The following is a 21,644-nucleotide window of genomic DNA, read 5'->3' on the forward strand; positions in this document are numbered from 1 at the left end:
CCTCAGCTCACACATTTTCTCTATCCCTGTCAGATGCTACTATTTCTGCCAGACGCTAATTCTCTAATTCTTTGTCACGAAACGTCTGGCTGTTGTTAAAGCCATTTCCAGCCATCACAGCTACACATGCTAAATCATTTAAAGGTTCGATTCTGGAGCTTTCTTTACATTCTCCACACTTGAACATATCCTCCCTGACTCGGGACTTTGTTGGCCGATCTTGTTGCACGGCAGTAAATCGAGAGGATGCCATGAGCGGGCCGTCGGTACTTCAGCTGGGGGGAGAAAACGCGATGCACCGCTTTCATGTTCTGCTACAAGGTGTTAATGGACACAAGTGCTCACAGCTGTGTGTGTGTTTGAGATGCTTGATCACAATCACAGCTCACCCGCCTCAAACCCCCCCCGAACACACACACACACACACACACACACACACACACTACTGCAAGCCCAGCCACTCACTGAAGCTGGCGTGTTCTTTGTCAGGTTTCTCTTAGAAGGAGTTGGACAGGCTGTTTAGTTGTTCACATGTGCACGGACACACACACCGAAAAAGAACCAGTCACATCGTGAAAGTGTCACCGATTTGTTGTATATTGTTTCTCCCAGATAAAGTTGGTGTTAACCATCCCTCTACCGCTAAGACCACACTGAAAATAAGAGACTTTAAACTCACTTCACTCAGGATCCCACATTTCCATGGCATCTTAGCACTGCTCAAGGGTCAATGGTCAATTCTCCTCTTGGCCTCTCCAGTCCACAAACATGCAGCAAAGAAATCCATCAGTGTCTCTACACAACCAGTGCTGCATTGATATGAATTTATACCTAAAATACTATTTCATTAACTGCAGAATTCCATACAAATCGGGCCACATAATAACCAGATGGAATTGGGAAATAGTCTGGGAATGTGCTCCCCCCCCCCCCTTTTTTTTTTTTTCTTCCAGGGTCTGCAGCTCGGGAAAACTGGGCCTCTTTCCCAACCAGGTGCCAGGCTTCCCTTTGAGTGTGGACGGAGATGCATTCTGCTCACTGCTTGCATAATACTTAACATTTGTGTGACTCAGTGACAAAGCCATCAGAGTAGAGACTGCAAAAAGCACATGTATCCGATTATTAAACTGACCACTGCTACAGCAGAGCACGTCTTAAAACTTTTGTTACCTTGCTCTACAGCAACGGATTTCTCAATTAGCCTGAAGTAAATGTAGCTCATTAAAGTGAAGTTACTGGATTAAAAATATGTGAATGTTCTAAATATATAATAAATACATTTTTAAAAAAAATTAAAAAAAAAAAATCAATATTCCCAAGGTTAAAGGAGCAGTATTGCTGTTGAAGGAGTAGTAATATTAACTTTTTTTATTCAATTTTCATGTCATATATATTATGTTTGTGTCTATAAAGTGAAGGTAGCGTGAACACTGAAAACAGCTTGTTTAATCCGTACAAAAGCAAAAAGTGTAAATGTTGTTGCTGCTGTTACAGAAGAGTTGGGTACCTGATTCATGTGCCGTATAACTTTACTGTGATGACAAGTCTACAAGAACTGACAGCACCTGGACAAGGAGTTGTCCAGCAGACAAACAAGATATAACATGTTAATTAGTGAGTGCTGGTGGGTGGATTTTGTTACCGTTGGACAGAGCCAGGCTAAGTGTTTCCCAGTTTCCTGCATAATAGGCTGCTGGCTGCAGCTTCATTTTTTAGCTTTCAGGCATGAGGGTGGTATAAATCTTCTCATCTGACTCTCACCAATAAAACTAATAGACCTATTTCCCAAAATGTCAGACTATTCATGTTATAAAGTCATGGAGCAAAACACAAAATGGGTTTGACTATGGTTGCATGTTACACACTTTTTATCTGACGGACACTGAATGAAGGGAAATTAAGCAGAAAATACAAAACATTTGCTCAATTATTAAAATATTTAAATCAATGCAGTCAGTTTCAGATATGTTTCTATAAGTAATTCACACTTCACAGAAAGCCACACACATAAAAGCGTCCCAGTCCCTCTGCTTGTCTGTCTTTACTTATTCCCCATTGTTGTGTCTCATTCTTTTGTAAACATTCACTGTTGGTGAAATCTATTTTCTCCCATCTGACTGCAGTTAATCAATATCATCTTCTTAATAATCCTCCTTTGCCACAACTGTTGACATTTTCGGTCAAAGTAGCTCTGCCGTTGTTTACTTCTTTCTAATTTATTTGCGGATAACTCTGAACTGGAACTAAGCTCTGGAACAGTTGACTTTGAAGCCCCGGCCAAGTCTTCAGGTCCCAGGTCTGACTCTGATTTAACCAGTACAGGCTCTGGATCAAGACTCTCCTACACAAACAAGAGGGGCAGGTTTCTCATTCGGCTTCTCAAATGCAAAACCCCACATGTAGAGAGTGAACATAGTTTATCAATAATGTCAGAGCTGGTGAATGTGATCCGATGCGGGGGAATCAATGGAAAAGACTTGTGGGCCGAGAAGACATCAAGGAACCAGTTGGATTTCAAGTGGAACTGGGCTATAAGCTCGCTTCACGTGTCCCATATATTCTGCTCGCCTCATTTAGACGACAGCTCGCTCGAGCCCGCTCCTTTATCTGATCGGTCTTGCTTTTAATAGATCTCAGAAGCCTTTACTCATCAGTGATTCATGAAATTAATGTCTCTCTTTCCAGTGATTAATAACTAATGGTCTGAGAGAAGCTGAATTCATTAATTATGAAATGGAGAAAATGAGCTCTGCAAATATCACTTTTGATTGATGAGTTCTGGAATAGCAGCCAAGCTCACAGCCGCAGTGCAGATTATAAACCACTCGCTGTTATACTGCTTCACTGGAAAAAATCTCTCCCAGCTCTCGTGATGTACATCGTTGTAAGCATATGTTTTACTGCAATACCTACTCCATGTGAGCATTTCATCCTGGCTAACTTACATTTGGACTCTTGGATAAATACTGGGGAGATATTGTAAACTGTGACATTTATCCTACTCCCCTTCACTGATGCAATAACACAACTAACTTTCCTCTTCCCCCCACAGCGTGTAACTGCAACCTCCACGCCCGCCGCTGTCGATTCAACATGGAGTTGTACAAGCTGTCAGGCAGGAAAAGCGGAGGGGTCTGCATGAACTGCCGTCACAATACTGCAGGACGCCACTGCCACTACTGCAAGGAGGGCTTTTACAGAGACATGGCCAGACCAATCACTCACAGACGGGCCTGCAAAGGTAAGAGCCCACCAACAAGTGGAGGGTTTGATCAATAGTAGTTTTTTTTTCTAAGTGGGATTTATGATGCTTTTCCCCCAGTGTGCTATACATTCACATTGCTGTGCTGCTTCTGCTGTAAGACTATGAGGGTGATCGCTGCTCATACAGTCGGAACTCCCCCGTTCTTTGTTTACGTTTCATATTTCTGACAGCAGACAAAGTGTTTTTATGGGAAAAGCATCACCAACCACAAGTATTCATGAACAAAGATCACTTTGTTTTCTGTCATTCATAAGACGGTCCCTTCAGGAAATCACGATCTTGCATTCGCAGTAATTAATTCGAATTCAACCATTATCCGTAATATTTGCAGGGTTTTGAAATCGTGCAAAATTCTCGCAATTTCTCCGAGTTAGATGAACTCAATAGAAGCTGTGCTAAAGGCATTATGGCACAAAGTAAACCTTTCCAAACAAAACTTGCTTCAGTAAACATAAATAAGTCCCCAGATCTTCAACCTCTCCTCTTATCAAAACAAACCACATGCTTGATGACTAGAAAGAGCAGCTGGACATGATGGGGAAGTGACGGGGCTTATAGGTACTGTGGTCTTATCATGAGAATTAGGCTACCAATAGTCACACTTCTCTACTCGTATAGATTTATATTAAAGGAGTTTTATATACCCTTCCAGCAGTATTTTGCACTTTGATTTTGGGCATACAGAATGTGTTGAATTAATTTGATTTAAAAGCAACTTTTACATACGATGTTGCCTTTGTATTGTATATTACAATCATGGGCTGTTTGGTTTGTAAATTTGTGAAACTTTTAGGACTCAGGAATGTTTTTGTAACTTTGACCTCCTGGTTTTTAACATGAGAACTAAAATATCTCGAGCAAAATTAGTGACGTGCAGTCTGCTTATTATCATAGGAAGTGAATACATATGACGTAGTAGTTAAAGAAAATCCCACTTTTTCGGTCCTTGACTTGCAATCTTTGCCAATTCCTGAAATTTAGCAAAGAAATTCACATAACTTTACACATTGCATCGCAAATTTTGGGAAAAGGCGCTGCAAAATGAATAATTTTTGATTGCAACAATATCACAAAAAACTCAGATATAATTACTTTAACCTGAGTTTGACTGTTTTTATGGCGACATGCAGCACTGAATGTTTACAAAATGTTCAAACAAAAGCTGATTGAGATTTTCTAACCCTGCTAATTCTTATGTAATCATGTCATTTCTGAGAAAGTGTAAAGGGAGTTATGATTGGAAACACATGCAGTCATAGTAACTTTCAATAAAAAAAATATCAGCATGTCTTATTTGCCATATACCATAGCAGAGAGAAATGAATTGATACCATGCCCAAAGCTTTTCTGGCCGTCCCACAAATGTTCCTCCGTACCCCACACACCACATAATATTATCATTTGACTGAGGCATTTCTCATGGAAAAATTTATTTTATTTTTTCACATTTGCAGTGAGTATTTTTCAGTCTGATATTATGCTGGAGGTGTTACAAAAATAACACTAGTTCCCTGTTCCTGTTGCTCAGGAATATATTCAAATAAATAGCAGAGAGGAGGTGTTTTTTTTTTTTTTACCCTGTGGATCCTGATGAAGGTAAAGAATAACTTCCAGAACATAAAAAACGGTATTAGTGTGAGCTGCCAGTGCTCATAGCCGTGAAGATCTTTTGGTTGAAATTTCACGGCGCAAATCTCCCACTGGCTTCTGCTCAGTTTTCCTTCTGCGGCCGTAACCCAACACCAGGAGGTTAGAAATGGCACGATATCAGGCCACAGTTGCCCATGTTAGCTGCGCCGAGATGTTGAGCCATTCATCATGTAATGGCACAAACTTCACAGTGACTTGGTCACATACCTCCAAACTTAAGTCATTTGACCTGTTGCTGCACCGAAACAATAACAGAAAGAGATCTGCTGCAATCCTGACAGGAGATCAGTTCGGGGATGTGCGTCCTTCTCTGCAAATAGTTCCCTCATCTTCCATTTCCTGCTGTACCTGCAAGTGTAACGCTCTCACACACATGCAATTTGTCCCTATCAAAGCCCAGCGATCAGGTGATAAACAGTTTACACCCCCCCCCCCCCTCCTTCACAACGGCTCCAGATGTGACAGAAAGTTGAAGTTAACGTCCAAAAAGTCTCTGCTGAGCTCCATGGTTGATCAGAGCAATTCCACAGCCTTCTAGGAGCTGTCATTTTCCTTTACTTCAGCCGTTGCTCTCTTTTTTTTTCATCTCTATCTCACCAGATGGTTTATAAGCACCAATCTCCAATAGCTTTCAACTTCTGACTTCTCTCACCATAACTCACTACAAACTTTTAAAAGCTTTGAGTTTCTCTCATTCTCACACCGTGGCATCCCAGATTTTATTTTTTATTTTTCCTCCTTTGCTCTCCTCCATGTTGTAGCTATCTACATGTGTGCGGGTCATGATAGAGGTCGGAGCTGTGGTATGGCTGAAGGGGTGAGTGTCAGGTCTGAAATGGAGTTACTACAATAAAATACAGGTGTTTTCTAAGGGGAGCGCGGGGCGGGGGGGAAGGGGGCCGTGCAGACCCTGAGAGGATGAATGGGCCGTGTCTGTTTCCAATCATGTCCAATGTGTCTGTACACAGTCTGAGGCGTGCATGGAGAACTATAAACACACACCCGGGCGTCCTTGTGTGATACTGATATCTCTATTCAAAGTGAATTTGAAGGGCTCTCCAGCTCGAGATACCCTGGCAGCAGCATCTCCGCGAGCTCTTTACGGTGTCACAAGCGTTAAAACAGTCAGCACAATTAAAGACACCTTACAATCGCCACATGGTCTCGCTGCAGTATATGAGGTCTTCAGTATATGGGGACTTTTTGTGAATCCGAGCTGTACAGAAGGAAGACGAAAAACCCTACAAAATGAGGACATAATCCTCATCAAGCAATGCTGACCAGTAAACCACTGCATGTCGCAAATAATTATTAAATCTTGAAGCAGGAGCAAAATAATTTAAGGTAAATTTTGTCGGAGCCTGTAAACACGAGCAGGGTAAACAATCCCTCAAGGATTTTGCAGAGTTGTTTTGCGATTGTTGCGATCAAAAATGTTTGGTTTTGCGGCTGCTTTTCTTAAAAATGTCAATGTAATTTGTGGATTTTTAAGTGAGTTTTTTGTGGTAAAATTGGGAGAATTAGCAAAAATTGCAAATTGAGGGGAATTTTTATTTGATTTACTACTACCTGATCAGGAGTACTATGCAATCACTTCTTTTGATAACAAGCATGTTGCACATTACAGAAAATATTTGAGTTATCTTTTTTATCTATTTTTTTTTTTTAAACTAAAGTTATAAAAAAATTCATAAAAGTGAAGTAGCTTTCCAAAACAGACCATCTGTAATATATAATACAAGTGCTATATCTGCTGTCAAAATAAGAGCTTTAAATGCTGTTTAATCAATAGTAATTTAACACATGGGACGACTGCACAAAAACCAAGCGCAGTCTCTTACAACTTGAAGTGTGTATAAAACAAATTTAACATACACTATTCCTCATTCCAATGACAAGACCGCATTTCTCATAGACTCCGTTACTTCCAATCTTTTCAGTTGTTTTTCCAATTTTTCTGGTAAGCTAGCACAACGTTTTGATGGAGAGAGGAGGGGGAGCAGAGCCTTCCTGACTGTAAATGAGGAGCTATTATTGTGAAATAAAAGCGAGTTTTGTTTGGAAAGACTACTTTATGTCCCAATACTTTCAGCAGAGCTCCTGTTGGGGACATTTTTTGTCGAATAGTCGTGGGAATTATGCAAAATTTCAAGTTTCTGCAAATATTGCAGAGATTGCTTGAATTTGCGTTTATTATTGCGACCGCCAAGATCGCTGGGTAAAGCCTCAGAATCAAGCTTTTAAACTGAAATGTTCACTCCTGACTCATCAGCTCTTCAATAAAGTGCAATTACCTTAAATGCTAATATAATGCTAATATTTCTTTAAATTCAACAATTTAACACCATTATTTATTTTCACAATGAATTAATCAGAAGAAGCCATGATTGTTAAAAATAAAAAATGGAGTGCAAATAAAACCATTTTCTCCAAATGTGGCGCTGCCAATAATGGCAGACAAAGAGCAGCACTCACCAGCACTCTTAAGTCCATATGCGCACACACACACACACACACACGCTAATCAGTTAAACTGAGCAAACGCCTGTCAAAGGACTACAAATCCCAGCGCAGTGCCTGTCACGTCTGCAGTACCACAGGCTTGAAAAGTCATCAACATCTGAAGACGTTTTTATGGCCTCTTAACTGGCCCTAGCCCCTGCACATAAAACTTCAGGAAAAAAAACAGATTGAGGAGGAGAGCTGGGGGTGTAGATTGACACCAGCGACCCACCCCCATCCCTACATCCCCATTCTGCCTTTCACAGCCCGTTCAGATCTGTTTACTGAACAATGTGGACACAGACAGTAAACTCTGAAGTCTTAACAGCTCGTGGCTGTTTAGAAGGGAAGTGAGAATGTCTAACGTTACTCACCTCTTGTTTAGACTGACCAGGTTGATAGCCTGTGCTGTTAAGTGATCGGCGGGGGAAACAATGGCTTGTCAGTCTTCTTGGCTCTGCCACATGTTTCGACATGCATAATAGACTCGTATCCGACAGATCAGATAACAGGGGTTTGTCCCACGTGTGCTTTAGGCACATCGTCTCACAGGCAGAATAAACCTCGAATCAAATCAGCTTATGATTACTTTTCAGTTCATTTCAGTTTCATTAGCTTAAAATAGCTGATCTTTGTAAACTAGGCCACCTTCTAAAGATCAGTGTTAGTACAAATCATCAGCTGGGTTTCATATAAGGACACAAAATTCAAGAATGCCAGAGATTCCCAAATGTTTCACAGGCACTGTAGAAACGGTAGTTTGGACTGTGACTGATGAATAACAGTGGGGGTTTGGTTGCCACAGAGCAACAGACAAGCCGGATACCCTTGCTGACTTGACCTCTGGCACCCAATTCAGCTCCGCGTCCCACCCTGCCATATGCAGATTCCCTTTATGTAAGTCACTAAATTTGACCAAGTTTCCCAGCAGAGTATGCGTGACTCAAACGTTTGGGGTTTTGCACAGATGCCGGAGCATCAGATTTACGTCTCCGTGCGCGGCTTCAAACAAAACACAGCCACTTGGACACCTGTAGACTGGTCGGCCTCGCCGGAAAAGGCAAACACGTTTCTCAAGATCTGAGCCGCAGTTAATCTCTCCCCCCACCCCGCTGCCAGACGTACACAAATCGCTCTTGGGTCAGTTTCAGCCATTTAAAACCCTCCCTCTGACCCGTTAACAGGTGGTAGGGTCCTCTCCTTTGTTGTAAGCAGCTCAAAAATGTCAGGCGCAAATAAACACATTCACAGTTCCGTCAGGTGGCGGGGAGAAACCGTGGCATGTTAGCAGCTGCCTTTCTCTGGCAAGCCGTGGAGAACACTGTTGGGTTACAGGGTTTTTCCCCAAACTGCTATTTTGGCCGTTCTCGTCTTTTCCTGATAAACTTGGGACAATTACAACTATTGAATTACAGTGGAGTCACTTGCAAGTTTGCGTTGGTAACAGGGCATGAGCCCGAGTGTTAGTTTCCAAGGAAATACATTGAAAATAAGAAGGAAAAGGCAGAAAATTCTCCTTGCATGTCATGTAGCATGTCAAGTATATAGAACAGTTTCATTCTGGGCAGATAAGTGTAAACCAGTCAGTCACACACCAGTCGGCCACTCAAGAGGATGTAAAAGTCTTAATTTGTTTTTCTATGTCACTGATGTGTTTGTGTCTCTGGATTGCAGTGAAATGATAAGTATGCGTTTATGACCTAAAGAACAAATGTCTGTTTTTTTTTAGAAGTGTCAGAGTGAACACAGTTTGGTTCGATTCACTGTTGTTTGTGCTGTTGAGCACATTCGAGGTATACTGAAGCGCTCATTCGCTGTTTACCTCACATCCTCTCCTTTACTTATCTGATATGCTGCTTCCCCCCTCTGCCTCTCATCCTTTTCTACACCTCTTGTACACCTTTTGTCTAAGGGCTTTGGACCAATTATCGTGTATTTAACAGTGCACCTAAAACAAATCCTCGTGTTGGTCAGAGTGGGTTGAATAAATCACCTTGAACCAGCAAAACTCAATAAAGTCTTACCAAAGTGAGGTGACCGGAGCACTGCTTGTTGCTGTTGGCATCGACTGAACTGTCGGGAAGTGATGAAACGGCAGAGCGTGTGTCACCAGACTGCTAACAGCATTTACAGGAGAGGAAACGAGTACAGAGGGGAGAAGAGGAGGGCACGTCGCTGGATTCTCTGTAACAGTGATGCAATACATTGTTGTTTTACCTGTTCTCTCAAGCACGAAAGCACCTTGATGTGCCGAGCCAAACATTCAGTCCTAATTCATATCTGCTGCCTGCTGGCAGAAAGAGATTACAAGATTTAACCCAGTGGCCTGCGGAGACACCACCATATCCAAGGAGTAGGCTATGTGTTGTGTGACATTTTGGCTAGAAGTTTGAAGAATTGGCATCTAATATTTCATCTCTGTCCCATCTCTCCCACGTCACCACCCTCGCTCTCCCTTTTACACCTGTCCCAGCATGTGACTGCCACCCTGTGGGCGCAGCAGGCAAGACGTGCAACCAGACCACGGGCCAGTGTCCCTGCAAGGACGGCGTCACCGGCATCACCTGCAACCGCTGCGCCAAGGGCTACCAGCAGAGCCGCTCCCCCGTGGCCCCCTGCATCAGTGAGTGACTCGCACAGCTACCAGTTACTACATACGACACTGATAACTTACTGTCTTCGCCTCGGTAATTCAATCAGCTCTCCAGTGACTCACTGGATAAAACTGCTAAAAACTGACGAGCTCCATCGTGAAGAACATAATGTGACGAAAATACATCACAAAAAAAGCCGCAAAGACCCAAACCATGGAGATTACAGATCATAATTGAAAGCACACTTCCCTGTAGCCTAAAGTCATTCTGGCTCCGAAAGATACACCCAATCCAATATCTGCAGCGCATATATACGCTACATGTGTTCTGTGGGTTAGCATGGCCACTGAAAAGGCAGTGACAATTTCATAGCGAACAGCCCAAAACGTGCCAAACAAGAGCTCAGTTGTGAAGTCAGGCTGAACTGAAAAATGATCTGCAGTATGTGCAAGGAATAAAGAAGCTGAAGTATAGAGTTGATTTTTGGTGCCCGTTAGTGGAGTGCTTGGTTATTCCCCTTTCTTTCAATGATGTACTATATGTGTGTGTGTACTGCAGTTGCTGTGGTTTGCGCGTCGACTACATCAGGCTTTTAATTTCCTGTGACGAGCATGTGTGTGCTTCTGTGAGGGTCATGAAATTTGCCAGTGGCCCCGGCACATGCAGGCACGTGTAATGGAGGGCAACTCTCCACCACACTGTGTGCCACATTGCACACACTAACAAGATAGGCTCCACCAAAGTAAAGTGTGCCTTGCCACCCAGCGCCGCACCGAGCTCTGCCACGCTGTGCCACATGGTGCCATGTTGTTTCTCTCACATGCAGCTCCGGAGCAGATGGCGGATGGGCGAGAAGGAGACGACAACTGTGGTCATGGACGGCAGACCACACTCCTTTGAGCTCCACTGAACCATCCAGTGAGAACAAGAAGAGTTGTGGGTGTGCGCATGTTTAAGCAGTGCACACATTTGGATCCATTACAAATTGTGTTAATGACAACTGCGTGTGCCAGTATTGCCTCATGGTGGGCTTCAATCCCTCCTCTTGAGGCTCCTGTACCCCAAGACAGAAGACAAGCCCATTAAGCAGCCAATTAGTATGATGGCAGCAACCCACATCTGAATGATCCTTTCATCATCTGTCTATCTTCACTAGATGTGGCCGTGAGGGCACACGGACTCACAGTGGCTTCTAGCAGCTGCGCCTGCCTTCACAAAGCTCCGTGCCCTTGTTTGTTTTTGTTGGCGGGGTGTCCATAATTTCAGAGAGACAACTGCTGCTTTTGCCTCAAAACAGCTTTCCAAGATCCCCCCCTCCCCCCCCAACCTCCCGCCAACACACTCCCACTAACTTGGTTCAAACCCTCAACCTCCAAATCCAATCAAAAGCAGATCCTCTGGGTGGATGCTAAGCCGGTGTTCCAGTAATTCTGTTTACGGTAAAAGCAGAGGGCCTGTTGTTAGCATTAGCATTTGTATTGGAAAGTTGCATATGATTAAAGGAGAAGTCCTGGAGGAATTCCACGAGGCACTTTTTAGTGTCGCCAGCGGGCACAGCCAAGGAGGGCTACATCTGTCTCAAGATGATCCAACCAAAATTGCCCCTTTGCCATCTGTCCATCTGTCTATACATGGAGATTACACAGCAGTGTTAACCCAGCATCTGTTCGGGGAGGACGAGACTAATCTAGTGCAGCCACCTTTCTTTTTTTAATCAGTGTGCCATAAAGAATCAACGTCTTTTGTCAGATGTGTCAAGTATGCCGACTTTGAATGCACGGACTTCTCCAAACTGGATTACTGGGCAAATTTGTGATGTATCTACTGAGGTTAACTCCAAACTTAATTCTGGTCCTCTGAAAGACCTTTATTTCTTCCATATATACAATCAGGGTTGTTAAGTGTATCTCTTTAAAATAACAGAGAAACCACCGCCTTAGTCCAAGGCATGCATGGTTTATTTGAGCCTGTCTTCGCTTTCACCACCAATAAGTGTCCCTGTCAGTCTGTCAGTGTTTATCTAGCATGTCTGCAAAACCCCATGTGTTTTCATGCTCATAGTTGCCGTTCGGTAAGTCACAATCCAAACCCAGTGTAAGACAACCCTGGTGTTTTCTCTTATTGAACTTGACGAGCGAGGACACTTTCCACTTCTTTTCAAAATGAACATTTAGTTCACTGTGGGTATATTAATATGAGATGCGACCAAAAGGTAAAAGACTCCTACAACAACCAAAAACCGTACCCGATTCAAATCTGGCTGTCATCCCTTTCAAAGTAATCCCCTTACCCAGCGATACTCCTGCCGTACTTTGAACGCTCCCTTGAATTCCCATTCTGTAATCGCGTTAACACCATCTGGAGTTTGCCCTGGATAACAGCAACCCTTCGGCTTGAACTTCATTTTGAGGAATACGAAGAATTTGCCGCTTCCAACGCGTTTCCAATGTACTCTGAGCAGGCGCATCGTCATGTCAACCAGCTCACTACTTCATTGCCGAAGACTTTTAGAAGCATTTCAAGCATCCCCTTTGCTGAAGTCCCGTGATACAAAAATGTATGTGCGCTGGTCCATGTTAAAATTGCAAATGCAAACGTATCAGTGGTCACAAAAACCCATGTGACTGAGGGGCTGATGTTGACCAAGCAACGTAACCTGGAATATTTACCCACAAAAGTTATCACTTCCCCCTGCTCCATGCACATTACAGTGTTGCGCTCCATTTGTGCACAACAGGAACAGTTTCAGAACATTTTGATCGCACCTCATACAGTCACTCTTTGAAATCACTTTTAATAAATTCGGACATTCTTTCTTTGACCACACGTTCTCTTAGCAGGCCGACGGCCAAATCACTACGGACACGCTTGAGAGGAGTTGATTTACATTTAACCAGTGAAATAACTTTGTATTTCTTGTCTGTGTTTCAGAAATCCCTGTGGTCAGCCCCACAGCTGTGGTGAGCAGCACAGAGGAACCAGCAGGTTAGTATACACTCTCTACACCTCGCCCATAAGCACCACTGCTTTACGAGAGGAACAAAAACATATTTTTTTAATATTTCTGGACATGAGTTTTAAGGTGTGGAATAAATATTAATGGTGGGTGGGTCTGCTCTTTTGAAGTTCTGCGAAAAGAACGAGCGCACTGGGGACGACAGAATTTTTCCATTGTCTTAAAAACCTGTGTCCTTGGCACCGTTTCCCCGACCGCTAGCCTCAAGTTAGTGGAGCCTCGCTGTGCTTAAAGTGTAGCTGCAGCTTAAAGCCAACGCCAGCAGATAGGGAGCAGAGGTGATTAGTTACAGCTTAGCTGGGAGATATAGTGGAAGGGAGAGTTCTGAGGCGTGAAAAGAGTATTGGCAAGTGACGAGGGGGAAATTTCAGTCACTCCCTCTAACTTTTCAATTTAGGCTGCGGTCATTTACCCAGTCCTTATTTTTCATTCTGCGACTATTTAATTTTGAAGGGTGGTGTTGAATTGGAAATGTTGATTCATTAGTAAGTTTATAACATACATCATCACTCAAGCTGCAGACTGTGCCCCCCACTTTGCCAACAATACTTTCCTGTGCTTTTTCTAAAGTATAATAATTTTTTATGCGTTTTTATGAGCTTTTCTCTTCTAAAAAAAGTTATATTTTCAGAAACCTCGCTTTTTTGACTTATGACTTCTTATATTACAATGATTAAATACTGTACAGTTTGAAGGTTTAACTTATAGAGCTCAAGATATTTGTAATGGCTAATACCTTGGCTCAAGTTTAAGGTCAAACTTGGTCACAGTCAATGAACACTGCATGCTGCAACTACAGAGGAATCTCCAATTGAATCTAATGGTTTAAAATGAAAACATGCATTATATTAAAGAAATAGAGTTTAACAAGAAGATTGATATCACTCACAGACCTGACAGTAGCATTGATCTTATCATCCAAATACCCAATACGATGGCCTTCATCTCAAAGACACGCTTCCTATCAGCTTTGTCAAAGGCAAGCGTTTTTGAAGTTTGATGGCATTTGTTGAGACCGGGTTTACATTTTGATTGAGATTTTCTCTGACTCTGTCTGTGTGTGTGTGTGTGTGTGTGTGTGTGTGTGTGTGTGTGTGTGTAGCGGTGAGGTGGGTCTACGAATAATAGTCGCATAGTTTCTAGTAAATATCGAATGGTATTTTTGCTTGAAATGCCCCTTTCCTACCAGCTACCAGCAACAAAGTAAAACAGCATATTCCTCAAAATGTAAACTCTTTAAACATAAATAGATATTGAAAATATTTTTCTTTACAACTTCCATTGGACCAAGTCTTTTTGACATAATTAAAAAAAAAAAGCACAGTCCAGCCCTTCCTTGTTTACTACTTCCCTGGGAAAATGTTACGGGGTCTAAGAACACAAGAGTCATTGATGGCCAATTCACCTCAGCTTCTACCAAACACACCAGAGCATTTCCCCCATCTTTCTCCTTCCTAAACTACCATAGAACGAGCTTCGCCATCAGAAACCCAAAGCCCCAAAATCTTTTTGTGTAAGGGGCGGTGAATGCAATTTGTCCTTGTCATGGCACAGTGAAAAGGGCTCAAGGGAAAGAGGGCATCGAGAGCCCTGGAGCCAATTGTGCATGTTTTCATTGGTCTGGTCTTCCGGGTCATTGGACGATTCACCGAGAGCTTTTCCAGGTGAACAGCCAGCAGTAAGCGACTCTTCATGGGAAAACACTCACTGTCCCTGCAGCCAGCATTTCTGTGTACTGTATACCGTACACACACACACACACACACACACACACACACACACACACACACACACACACACACACAATGGCAGCGATCTAATGAAATCCATGCACATCTCGTACAAATGCATGCCTGTCACAGTTGCGTGCACACTTCCATGATAATGATCTGCCCATGAAAACCATACGCTCTCTTATTATGAAAAAGACTTTTAGCAAGCTATGATATTTAACATCATTTATTCAAAGTCTGTGAATAATGTACAGTACACTCGCATACACATTAAACACAAATCCATCGACACGCACACCTCTGCACCCGTCTACACCTACACCTCCCCTCATCGTTTTTTTTTTTTTAACATCAACCGTCTCGGAGTTATTGGAAGCTGCCGTCTGCTCTTTCTTTCTCCCTTTCTTTCCTTTTCTGTCCTCTCTCTAGCTAATAAAATATCCAGCGCTCTGATATACAGCCAAGCCTCCAGGACATTTTTATGGGCTCCTTGGTTCCCTGTTTCTTCCTCCTCCACGGTCCTTCCCCAAAAAATGAACAACGCAACACCCTTGCACTCAAACATCCCCGAAAGTGTAATTTCTCTCTCACACTACTTTTTTTTTTCTTTTCTAATTAGGCCATTTCATATCCAGCAATTTTATTTGGTTTGCTTTGGAAAGCAACGTGACTGAATGGTTTTCCTTTTGAAGGTACAGAGAGGCCTGACCGCAGATATCAGTCCAGTTACCAGCATGTGGTTTTTCAATTTCATGCCCTGACATTCCAAGTGGTCAGCTTTTCACGTTCCCTCACTAAAACCATGTCGGAAAACGACCTTCATGGCATTCCTTGCAATTTCAGTCCATTATTTTCCTTTTTTTTTTTTTCTCAGCTTTGTGTCCTTCTCATAGTTTTGTAATTGAAATAAATGGATCCAAAAATTCTACGGTTCACAGAATCCAGTGGCATCCAGTCAAGTACAGTAGAGCCTTGCTAATGATCAACAGTCTATTTCATTCTTGTCGCAGCTCCAGTAGCAGTAGTTACCATGAGCACGATTAAAAGCAATATACAAGGATTCTTGTCATTGTTTTTGAACATGAGTGCTTTCATCTGCTTTTGAAAGTACATTTAATTTGGCTTATCTTCTTTGTTCCCCGTACTCGCAGCTCATGGAAAACGTATCGCACGATCGCAAAGCTTTTAATGTTGAGATGACAAAATAAATATTTCAGGATCGCAAGAAAACAAACCAGAGGAAATAATTACATGCATGTGCTCCCAAGCCTTTGAAGGGCCTTATATCTGAATTAACTTATCTCCAACCTTCTTGGTCCATGGAAAGTGTTGTACACAGTAATTTTTCAACATCTAATTAAAAATGAATTCAATAATCTTAATTGTCTTTTTTTTTTTGCTGTGCGAGTAAGCTTGGGTCATAGAAAAAAGAGAGGAGGTGGTTGCTTCAAATGAAAATGGTGGAATTCAGGCCAGAATTTTTTCCAACACCGCAGACCCACTCCTTGGCCCAAATCTGAATGAGAAAAAGTTGGACTGAAAAAGATGCTTGTGGATACATGACAACTAAACCAAACCCCGGCATGTCCGAGATCTGAGAACGGTCAATCAGCCAAGAAATCCATTTTCATTGTCACAATCTTAAATGTAACACCTCATCACCTACGAATGGTCAATCGAGGTCATCTGTCCGATGTGTGGTCTAAGTCATCACGCTGGCAGCCAAGGCCTGTTCGCATTCATCCAACCATGACCTGCTTCCACCGCGCTCTGTCTTTTCTCAAGACCCCAGAAAATATGTCAAACCGAAGACTTTTACTCCTCTGGTATGTTTCACTCGCCTCCCAGCACTGGCTGTTGGAAGGGTTTGATGTGTGATTAGTCAGAAGTTATATTTTGGCGCACAAAAAACAAAACCAAGCTCAACATCATCCAACCTGCTCCAGTTTTCCTTGAAGCCTTTAGCCCTGTCAGTGAATATATATATAGCTGTGGTGGCAAGTGTGAGCACACTCACCACAGCTTTATAAAACAATACAAGATTTACACACACATTTAATAAGTAGATAAATTGTGAATACATATTCATGTGTTCATATTTAAAAATCCTGGCCTGCCTACGCGCACAGAAACAAGCACATAGTGATTTATCCTGATGCTGTTGAGTGTATTTATTGGTGGTTTCACAGTACATAACAGTTTATGCTGTTTTGTCACGCCAATCATGCTTTACAGCTTGTAAGTTTCAGGAAGTATTAAGTCACAACCGGCATTTTTGGAGTAAATTTTGGTTGTCCTCGTTTTTTCAGATTGTGAATCCTATTGTAAACCAGTGAAGGGCAACTTGAAGATCAACATGAAGAAATATTGCAAGAAAGATTATGGTAAGAGACTGGAATTTATTATCCCACCATAATTAATAAATGTACGGTATTGGCGTGTCAACCTGAGTGTATTTCTTGTGAATGTGTTCTCAGCGGTCCAAGTGAACGTGCTGGACATGGAGACGGTGGGGGACTGGGCCAAGTTCTCGATTAGCGTGATGTCTGTGTACAAGAGCCGCGGCGAACCCTTAAAGCGAGGCGACAACATCCTGTGGGTACACATGAAGGACCTCGCCTGCAAATGTCCCAAGATCCAGATGAGTAAACGGTTCTTGGTGATGGGCGGCAGCGAAGGCGGAACGGGCACGGGTCCGGGGGTCGGGCCCGGAGGTGGAGCCACCAGTCCAGGGGCAGAGCGCTTGGGCTTGGTGGCTGATAAGAACAGCCTGGTGATCCAGTGGAGGGACGTTTGGACGAGACGTCTGAGGAAGTTCCAACGCAAAGAGAAGAAGGGGAAGTGCAGCAAAGCATGATAGGGAAGCAGCATCCATCCCTACCTCTTCCTCCATCGCGCACCTCCATGAACCCTGACTGTTGACTTCCCCACCCCCTTTCTCCTCCTCCATCATGGGAACACTGCACATTACAAAGACTGCATGTACCCTACCTGTTGTAAGGACCACGTTTTGTGTATATTGTATAATTATTTTCCTTTTTATTTTTCAAGTTTTGTCTTTGTGATGCCACTTGTCTTTTTTAGTCCAATTGGTTTGCCTTAAAAAGGGACCATTAAAAAGGGTTTGAAGTGTAGACAAAAGCAGGCGCCCTTCCCTCACTCGACGACGACAGCGGAAATGTCAACTCGTCCCCCCAACTACAACCCCATGACCTCCAGCCTCCTTCTGTCAAGACTGACTGTCTCCTGCCACTTTGTTTCAGTACTCCCATACAAGACTACCAGTGCTCACACCTCACACTTCTCTGAGAATTGTATTCCAGTGTTTCTCACTTCAGAAACTGACTGATTTCAGCAACAAGACAAGCTGTACACCTTCAGCTTGGCCACCTCAAGTTTCATTCTTGAAACAAAACTCAACTTTGATCAGCACAAGCTGGACCACCGAACAACCTTTCAACATTTGCTGTTAAAAATGTTCGTATAAAATGGGCCTACTTGTTCCAGGCCTTTGCAGTAACTTCTTTGGACTATGACTAAATAAAAACCTCCTGTCCCGTGAGGAACCAAGGGCTCCCTTTTGAAGGGACATTTTCCACAGCAAACCTCAGTCTCACCACCACTGCTGCTGCCACCAGACAGCCCTCACAGAACAAACTACCCATGTAAGGCTCTTATATCTACACGTATGTGATGCCACTGCTCATAATAGAGTTTGTATTCCTCGTGTGGCGACTTGTTGTCTCATCCATCCACATCCTTATTTGAGATATATCCTTATGTTTCATTGAAAGCAGAACAAACCCTATTGGCATGTGTGAGTCACGTTCGAGGCCTCCGGGGCTGTGCCTCTCCACCATTAGTCCCTCTGAAAGTCATGCATCACCAACATAACTCATTACTTGTCACTTTTTATAGAGGAAAGCTGAAGCGGTGTGGACAAATGGCTGGAATTTCAGAACAATACCAATATTTCCAAGGAGACTTTTTGCTTTACAGATAATCTCTTCCGCCGGGTACTGGTCTTTCAGATGTTGCTGTGTGGTCAATGCAATTTCCTCGTCTTTAAATGTCTGAACATTTTCTGATGTGTCTGAAGACTGGCAGGCTTTTTGTTTGCCAAATTAAGAGATTGAAACGAGAGTTCCTTGTCATGCAGTAAAAAGAAAAAAAGAAAAAGTCGGATAAACAACACAACTGTGTTTTTCTCTAGTATATTTTGACAAAATGAATGAGGCTGGAAAGTTTTTAGCGCTCACTGATTGTATTATGACATGAGAGGATCATATTTCATTCCTCATGTCCTTTGTTATGTTTGCATGTTTGTGGTTTTTTGCTGGTCCATCAAAACCTTACAGTGAGCAGAGAGAACGAAACCAATATGAGCATCAAGATCCAAAGGAAAACTTCCTAAGTCATCTTCCACCACTTGCCCACCCTAATGCATAACCCTGTCATCCTTTGCCAAATAAGCATAGTCAGTTTTTAAATTCAATTAAGAGACTATGAAAAGCAGGACCAACGAAAACCACACAGAGACCCGTCTGGTTTCTCTGAAGCTTTTTATCTGCCTTTTGCTGTTATTTCATTTTGTAAAGGACGTTACAATTTATTTAAATAGAGTACAAGATAAACACGCCGTTTTGAAGGGCACATCAAGCTAGCATGGCAGTGAGTGGGCCTACAGGCATCTCATGCTAGCTCGTGGTTACGCTCGTTTGGCTGCGGCGGTATGTTTGGTTTGTCATTCCTCCAAAAGTGTCTCTCCCCTGCTCTCGTCTCCGTGTCAGCCACCGCCCTCCCCAAACTGGCTTTTTAACCCATTTTGCATGTCGTGTATTTGGTGTCTTAGATAAGTGACGGCACAGACGGGGAGGGCTGCCAGACTCCTCTGTGGTGTATAGTACTGCACTGTAGTTCTTATTTTCACGTCTTCTGAGAATGTAAGTGGAACAGGACATAGTCACACACGTGTATGGTCTGATTGTAAGTGTTTATGACATAACGTTATCAGAATTAAGAATGTGGACGGCACGATAGTTGATGCCATTATAGACTCTGAACGCCATTAGATGTTATTCACTCTAATCTTGTCTGTTCTCATCGCGACATTTTTTTTTTTATATATAATCCAGTCCAAAAACAACTCGTAACCAAAAGGAGTTATCACCCGCCAGGATTTCTGGTGTGTGACGTAAAAAGAAAAAGAAAAAAGAAAGCAAAGAAGAACAAAACAAGCAATGAAGGTTATGATAGCAAGATTCCCACCGAGGGAATTTCACAAAAATGCAGAACCAAACTGAACAAATTTGTGTGTTGGCAGTCTGCAGTGGCCCGTCAGACAGGTGGTGTTACAGTAGCACCAGTCTCCTCACCCTGGTATGCGAGTATGGCCTGACACATGATGATGAACGGTCAAATTACGTGAGACCTGTCTGGCGCCCAACACACTCACAGAAGAACTTCAGTGTCCTCAAGTAGAATTGCAAAAAAAAAAAAAAAAAAACAACTTCCTATTGGCTTTTCTTTTTAAGTGCCCACCCTGAATGTTGGGGAAAAAAAAAAGAGGGTAGAACCAGCCAGATTTTGTTTAGGGGAGGGAGGTGGAAGTGTAGCTCTTGTGAAAGCTATTTAGTGAGCATCATAGGGAGAGCCGTCCTGTTGTTTTACATTAACAAGCCCAGCAGCTTGGCAGTGGAACTGAGGCTGCATAACCTTTTTACTTTACTTGTTTCCCCCCTCCATTCTCCGAATTTATAGCATTCACAGGTGTATGAGTTTGTGTGTTTAATTATCCTCCCCGAGCACACAAGTGATATGCACATGAACTGAACAGGCAGAGAAGTGAGAGAGCTCTTATGTGAAGGGTAGACTTTTTAGGAAGGACAAAGTTTCTCAGTTTTATTCTATGAGGAAGAATTATCAGACACATTTTCCTGGTGGATTTCCTACTTTTTTTCATTTTCATCCACATGTTTGGCTTGTTTAATAAGTCTTGATGCATTTTAAATGTTGTAAATATGTACTGAACTGCCTCTGCCATTTATGTTGTCTTTTGTAAAGCGGCCTGGGATGACTCACTTGTATGGATGTACAAACCAGATGATTATGGATGTTATATGGATGTAGAAACCAGGAACATATGCTTTTGTGATCACGACCAGAAGATGTGGTTCAGATATTACACAGAATGTATTTCCTTTTTTTTTTTTTTTTTTTTTTTGTTTTATGTTGTTTCCAGACAACAACCGGCCAATTGTAAATGACTTTGAGGTGAATCGAGTTAAAATGTGACTGATTGGACACTCTGCTTTTCCCATAGAGGTAAAGAAGGAAACTGACACAACAGCCCACCATGTTCTGTTACATTAATGTCCGGGGAATAATGTCTCACTCACTCAAAATCGGTCCACCTACCTTTCTTTGGAAACAAAGGGATTCGTCCCTCAGTCCAGCCCTGCTTTTCACTTCTATTATATCAAAGTCTTCCTTGTACATTTTCCCCTGAGGCAACGAACCACTGACTTTTTCATCTAAATGGTAAAAAAATAAATTATTAGTTAATGAACTGTGTCTTGTATTGATCATCTGTCTCTTTAATAGCAGCCATTAGCTCGAACTGCAGAAATGATATAAAATTGATACGTTTCCCATTGGAAAGTATGCTCACATAGAGTGGGCACTGCTTTGGTATGTTTCCACTCACAGGGGCTAGATCGGGGTTTGAAGGGGAGCGTATTAGGTAGAGCGGCTCCCCTCCTCTAAGAACACAGCAAGAGTTAAAGCTCTGTAAATAAACAATGAGGCACACGCACATACCCGCACAGCACACACACACTTTAATGTGCAGCTCACCTTGGAGGAAACCCAACTCCCAAGTCAGG

At 42.6% G+C, this 21,644-nt stretch overlaps 1 protein-coding gene across 1 annotated transcript in view; it reads left to right on the top strand.

The window, feature by feature from the left end:
- Positions 1 to 21,322, top strand: part of ntn2 (netrin 2) — a 31,246-nt gene extending 9,924 nt beyond the window's left edge. Inside the window, exons 2-6 of the mRNA XM_069155756.1 lie at positions 3,053 to 3,241; positions 9,891 to 10,040; positions 12,943 to 12,996; positions 17,070 to 17,144; positions 17,238 to 21,322. Of these exons, the coding sequence (XP_069011857.1) occupies positions 3,053 to 3,241; positions 9,891 to 10,040; positions 12,943 to 12,996; positions 17,070 to 17,144; positions 17,238 to 17,617 (848 nt within the window). The 3' untranslated portion in view covers positions 17,618 to 21,322. The remainder of the gene's footprint in view (positions 1 to 3,052; positions 3,242 to 9,890; positions 10,041 to 12,942; positions 12,997 to 17,069; positions 17,145 to 17,237) is intronic.
- Positions 21,323 to 21,644: the final 322 nt, after the last annotated feature.

Source organism: Embiotoca jacksoni, unplaced genomic scaffold, assembly GCF_022577435.1.
Source record: "Embiotoca jacksoni isolate LCO1_2020_lvr unplaced genomic scaffold, fEmbJac1.0.p SCAF_20, whole genome shotgun sequence".
Taxonomy (NCBI): domain Eukaryota; kingdom Metazoa; phylum Chordata; class Actinopteri; family Embiotocidae; genus Embiotoca; species Embiotoca jacksoni.